Source organism: Camellia sinensis, chromosome 3 (assembly GCF_055761805.1).
Source record: "Camellia sinensis isolate YWXY chromosome 3, ASM5576180v1, whole genome shotgun sequence".
Lineage (NCBI taxonomy): Eukaryota > Viridiplantae > Streptophyta > Magnoliopsida > Ericales > Theaceae > Camellia > Camellia sinensis.
Window position 1 is genome coordinate 195,339,090 of NC_138963.1, and position 6,461 is coordinate 195,345,550.

The 6,461-nt window shown below is 38.2% G+C and overlaps 1 protein-coding gene across 1 annotated transcript; it reads left to right on the forward strand.

Annotated features, from left to right (window-relative positions):
• Positions 1-5,719: 5,719 nt before the first annotated feature.
• LOC145822142 (uncharacterized) lies at positions 5,720-6,193 on the forward strand. The gene has a single exon (XM_082918740.1). It carries the CDS (start codon positions 5,720-5,722, stop codon positions 6,191-6,193), a length of 474 nt encoding a protein of 157 aa, XP_082774866.1.
• The last annotated feature ends 268 nt before the right edge of the window (positions 6,194-6,461 follow it).

A 6,461-nucleotide genomic window follows, 5' to 3' on the forward strand; every position in this document is an offset into this window, starting at 1 on the left:
GGCAAACTGAGCGGGTAAATCAGATTTTGGAGGATATGTTGAGAGCTTGTGTCCTCGATCTTGGTGGTAGTTGGGAAGAACACTTACCATTGGTGGAGTTTGCTTATAATAATAGCTATCACTCTAGTATCGGGATGGCACCTTTTGAGGCTTTGTATGGGAGGCCATGTCGATCACTTGCTTGTTGGATGGAGGTAGGAGATGCGCCGTTGTTAGGGCCAGAGTTGGTGAGGCAGACAACGGAGAAGGTAAATATTATTCGGGAACGTATTAAGACTGCACAGAGTCGTCAGAAGAGTTACGCTGATAGAAAACGTAAGGGGATTGAGTTGAATGTTGGAGATTTCGTGTTTTTGAAGGTCTCGCCGGTGAAGGGTATTATGCGGTTCGGAAAGAAAGGAAAGTTAGCACCAAGATTTGTGGGACCATATGAGATCATTGAGAGGATTGGTAATGTGGCTTACAAATTAGCTCTACCACCTGCTTTAGCTATGATTCACAATGTGTCCCATGTATCTTTATTGCGGAAGTGTGTACAAGAACCTTCCCAAGTAGTATCACCAGAAGTGTTGGAGAGTAGTGATGATCTAACGTATGTGGTGCGACCGGTTACTATTCTAGATCGGGATGTAAAGCAGTTGCGGCGCAAGAAAGTGAACTTGGTGAAAGTGCAATGGAGCGAAGATGAGAACGATATTACATGGGAGTTAGAAGAGAAAGTTCGGCATATGTATCCGAAACTTTTTGTTTAGTACTCTTTTCTATCGAATCTCGGGACGAGATTCTTTTGAGGTGTGTATATTGTAGCGACCCTAATTTTCTTTAGTCAGTATTTATTATTATTATGGTTATTATTATCTTATTTTATTTTTGACTTTATTAATTGTGTGGTCACATGAGAGTTAATGTGATATTTAATGGATTTAATGTTGTAATTATTAATTGGGTGGTTACATGAGATTTAATGTGATATTTAATAGATTTAATGATGTAATTATTAATTGGGTGGTTACATAAGGTTTAATGTGATATTTAAGGCATTTAAGGTTATAATTATTAAATTTACTGCATATTATAGTTTATTAAGCTATTATATATTGAGATTTAGGTTTATAGTATAAGATTATTAGGTTATACTAGCTTTTAGGTTATTATATATATAATAACATAGAAGTATTCAACTAGGTTTAGGAGATCATAAGGATAAGAGAGAGACCAAGTTGTGAGAGAGAGAGATAGAGAAATCAAAGAAGACAAAGAAAGGGGTGGCAGCAAGGAAAAAAGAGGAGAGGGAAGAAAAGGAACTATTAGAGTTTTGTTTTGGTGACTCTAGTAGTTTCTAAATATTCTTTGATCTTCAATAAAGTATTGTGAGTATAAAACCCACTTCCCTTGATTTATGTTTAATTCTTGTTTTTTTCCTATTTGTTTGATGTTAGTTCGATTTTGTGTTTACATAAAGATGAGAGATTAATTTTAATTATTTTGATTAGTTGTTATGTCAGATTTAGGGTTTTTATATGGATTTATTTTATGGTTGTAATCACTTTCATGGTTATATGAAACTAAAATTAATATGGTTATATGACATGAAAATTAATTAAGAACCCATAGATAAATTCCTTATACTCCACCATGACTCTATGGATTATTGTTGTATTTGAGTGTTGTGAGAAAGAGTGTATAACAAAAAGTGAGGATTATGAGATTTATTTGAATGCCTTAGGCTCGGCATTGTTATGTTTATTCTCATGTGTGAGATGTTGTGTATATATATATTGTTGCCTCGTTCTCATGAGTAGACGAGTGCTTTGATTTGCGCGCGTACGTATATACTAACCATCCGGGGAGTGTGAGTCAAACTCGGGACGATATCCCCGTGCAAGTTTGGCTTCGGAGCAGTGTTAGGTATACGGGAGACACATGGGATATATGTATAGGTCGGAAGGGGAGAGCCGAAGTGGTGGAGTTAAGGAACAAAGAATTTAATTATGAATTTATTAGTATAGTGTGTATGGTACTGTTATGTACATGATAAAAAAAATAGTAAACGATCTTGATAAATTATGAAATTTGAGGAGAGGCATGTATACGTGATTTTGGACAAATTTTGTGTTGTAGCTTTTTATTAAAAAGATCGATTAGAACTTATAATCGGATGACCTTGGTTATTGTCGGTTTGATTCATTTTGGTAATGCAGAGTTTATAGGCTGTTTTAACCCATGAAACGAGCTCATTTTTATTGGTTTCGTGTAAATTGAAGTAAAACATTATTCTGTACACTTTTCGTGTTTTGAACTTTTCCGAAAGAAAATCATCTTAGGATAGTTTCTGTTCGTTTTCAGTTTCATATTTTTCGGTTGAAATCCGTCTCGGTTTTTATATCAAGGTTTTCTCTCAACCTGTTCAGTTTATGTTAAATTCGTTCGCACTGTCTTTTAGAAAATTTAATTCTGTACAACTTTTGTTCTTTGAGTTTTGATCAATTCGAATTATTTAAGTATGAAACGGTGTAATTTTATATTTTTTTCCAACAAGTTATTTATGATTAAATTATACTAACTTTATTTGTTTTGCAGGATGGTGGGTCTTACAAACTTTTTATGCAGGGTTGACCCACCATATTTTTATTTTTATTTTGTCTATTTTATAATCAATTTATATTTCGTTGTGTACGGACAAGAAACTAAATACCACCGTATCTCGGGAAACTACCCATTCTTCGCGGTGCGGTTGAAACTACTTGTCTTGTGCTGTAGTAAGAATTTAATGTATTTTGGTTTGCATCTGGTAGACACATGGGTGTTACATCTTGTACTCATACCAGTATACCTGTATACTGACCCGTTTTGTCTCTTGGCAACTCGGGTGCATTCTGTTTGAGAGCAGCTAAGCTTCCTTTACAGGATTAGTAGAGACTTTCGTGGTGACGTGGATTTACGATAGTGTTGGACCTGTCGTTTGGACTTCTTTTGTTTTATTGAGCTTAGGATTGATATTAGTCTATATATTTATTATTCTCTGTATGACTTTAGTATTGGAATAATTTAGAATGGTTTGTAACCGTACATTATTTAAGTTATTGTTACTTTAATGTTTAGGTATTGGTTAGTTATGGAATTATGGTGGATGTTTTGATTGGCATTTAGTTTTTTTTTTTTATTTCACCCCTAAGATTTGGATGATGGAATGTTATTGGGGTTTAGTCCTAATTTAATATTTAATTGTCCGAATTTTGGGGTGTGACAAACATGGTATCAGAGCTTAGGTTGAGAAACCCTTGAGACCTTGGGAAACCCTAAGCTTGCTTGTTAAATAACTTATTAGTGGTTATAGTGAGCATTTTTAGTTACTAAGTAAAAAATTTGGATTTTTGTAGATGGAAAACGAAAATCAAAATGGATGGTTGGACGAAGAACCTGAGATGTTAGATGAGCCTATTGACTGGGAGGAGGACCCAGAAGAAGAGCCAGAAGAGAACTTGGAATTATAGGAAGAACTTGAGATGTTAAATGAGCCTATTGACTGGGAAAAGGATCCAGAGGAGGACCTAGAAGAAGAGCCAGAAGAAAACTTGGAAGAAGAGTTCGAATTAGGAGTTGAGAGTGATTCTGATCCTGAGTCTGACTCTGATCAGGAAATGGTGGAGTCCGATCCTAAATCCTCGATAGAGGACGGCCTTGAGGCGGCCTTGGGGCATATGATGGTGTCACCTATCCTGCCATATGGAAAGGCAGTATTTGTGAGGGTTACCCCTACTAGGATGTGCTATTGGAGGAGCTCGCCTAGAAAAGATATGTTTATCGGGCCAGTTCAGATAAGAGAATATCTGGACAATAATTTTTATCAAGTATGGAACCTACCTCCGCAATACGTCACAAACAAGGGTGATGCGTTTCTACTACAAGATATCCGGACTACCCATCCTCTTTTTGGTCACGTTGTCTGAACCCTAGACCCATTGGTGAATTTTTATAGAGCTGCCACGTACCACGAGATTCCTACCTGCGTGATTAGACGAATGGTGGGTCAGAATGGGGTGCGGATGGTCCTTGTCCGCTGGGAGTGTTATGGGCTACCCGATGAGGCATGGGAGTTTGAGGAAACAGTGCGTCAACGTTGTGCCCATTTGCTTAGTTAGGAAATGACAAGTGTAGAAGTTAGGACAACAACAAATTTTGTAGCATTTAATTGTAATAGTCCTAGCTTCTAACTTAGGGTTTTTGGTTAAAAAAAAAATAAAAATGAAGTAGGCAGGGGTAGAATGAATTTTTTTGTTTTGTTTTCCTTTTTCTTTTATGAACGTACTGATCTTTTATTATCATTAATGAAATCCTAGTATTTAAAAGTTTGTGTATTGGACTATTTTGCTGGCATTTTATCTTTAAATAGAAAATAATAAAAATAAATAAATAAATAAATAAAGGGTGTAACAATAATATCCTTCGTACAGAAGATGGCAGGAAGAACTAGAGCAAATGGATCCAATAATAACAACAATAACAACAATAACAACAACAACAGTGACGTTATGAATTTCGTTTGGGCAATTACTAATGAACTAAGAAACCAACCCAGGCGTGAAAACAACAAAGCAGAATTAATAGCGAAATTTCAAAAACTCAGGCCCCAAAATTTTTTCGGAGAACCCAATCCCTACGTGGTTGAGACATGGATAAGGCAAGTGAAGAAAATATTGGAGACACTAGAGATTCAGAACGAGCAGGACCAAGTGTCTCTTGCTTCATTTCTCTTTGTCGGGGAGGCCGATTTCGGGTGGACAATGATTAAGGAAAGCCGTCAGGTGGCAGACCTCTCTTGGAGACAATTCGAGGAATTGTTTATGGAAAAGTATTTCCTAAACTCAATAAGGCAAACTCAGTAAGGCAAGAGATGATCCAAGAATTTCTCCAACTGAAACAAAGAGGCATGACTGTGACACAGTATGCCAATCGATTTGAGGCCCTTTCTCGCCATGCCACAGCTATAGTGGCAAATGAAATAGATAAGGTAAAGCGCTTCGAGTGGGGACTCGACTCGGGGATCCGAGACAAGCTGGTTGCAGTGCAACTACCTACTTATGCACATGTAGTAGATAAGGCTCTTACCTTAGAAAGAGAAAAGATGGACACTGCAAAGACTCAAGGTCCGCAGTCTAGAGCCAACCAGCCAAGAAGTGGAGGACCCTCAAGGAACAACAGGACCCCTGCTGCCTCAGTACCTTATGCTAGGAGGCTACAATAAAAGCAAGGGTACAATCCTGAACAGCGTAATAAGGAAGGGGCTAGAAGGTGTTATGAATATGGCCAAGAAGGGCATTTTAGGAACAATTGCCCTCAGAGGTCAGGCTACTACATCAATCAAGGGAAGGCCACTCAACGAAACAAATGCGTACCAACTTAGGGAACACGAGCTGCGCAAAATTCCCAATCCGGTAGAGGTTAGATGCCAGCTAATAGAAATGTGGGACAATCAAGGACTCAACAACCAGGAGATGCCAATGCAAAGAAGCCTTGGGTGCCAAACCAGGGTGCCACTGGAAGAGTCTTTGCACTCCAAGAAGGAGAAGACAATGGAAATCCTTCAGTGATTCAAGGTATACTCATCCTTATGAACTCTTGTGTACAAGTCTTGTTTGATTCTGGAGCATCACACTCTTTCATATCTACTTCATGTGTTGCAACTTTGGGATTAGAGCCTGAACAATTATAAACACCTATGAGTGTAGCTTCACAGCTAGGAGGTCAAACTCGAGTAGATCTCGTATGCAAATCATGTGAACTAGGAGTCTCTAGCTTACGTTTAACTTGTGACCTACGAGTCATGGAAATGTCAAACTTTGACGTTATCCAAGGAATGGACTGGTTATCAGCCCATAGAGCCACCATTGATTGCTATCGAAAAACGATAATTGCTTACTCTCAGGACGGAACGCGATTCCAATTTAAGGGGGATAAACAAGATTCCTTATCACTAACATTTGGAAAGTCAAAGTGGCATGATCACCTAGCTGGGTGGCTAGCCAGCTTAGTTTTGGAAGACAAAAATCGTATAGAACTAGGGCTACCTCGTGTGGTATGTGAGTATACTGATGTGTTTCCAGAGGAGTTACCAGGACTTCCCCCAAAGCGAGAAGTGGACTTTACCATTGAACTGGTACATTACCAATCTCAATGGCACCAGCTGAATTAAGAGAGCTAAAGACACAGTTGCAAGAATTGTTGGACAAGGAATTTATAACGCCAAGCACGTCCCTGTGGGGAGCACCAGCCTTATTTGCTAAAAAGAAAGATGAGACACTTAGGTTGTGTATTGATTACCGACAACTCAATAGAGTCACCATTAAGAATCGGTATCCACTACCTAGAATTGATGACCTCTTCGATCAGCTTAGAGGGGCAAAGTATTTCTCAAAGATAGACCTCAGGTCTGGGTATCACCAATTGCGTGTACATAAAAA

Excerpts from the sequence above, each read along its gene's own strand:
- LOC145822142 (XM_082918740.1), top strand. The coding sequence starts at position 5,720 with ATGAGTGTAGCTTCACAGCTAGGAGGTCAAACTCGAGTAGATCTCGTA.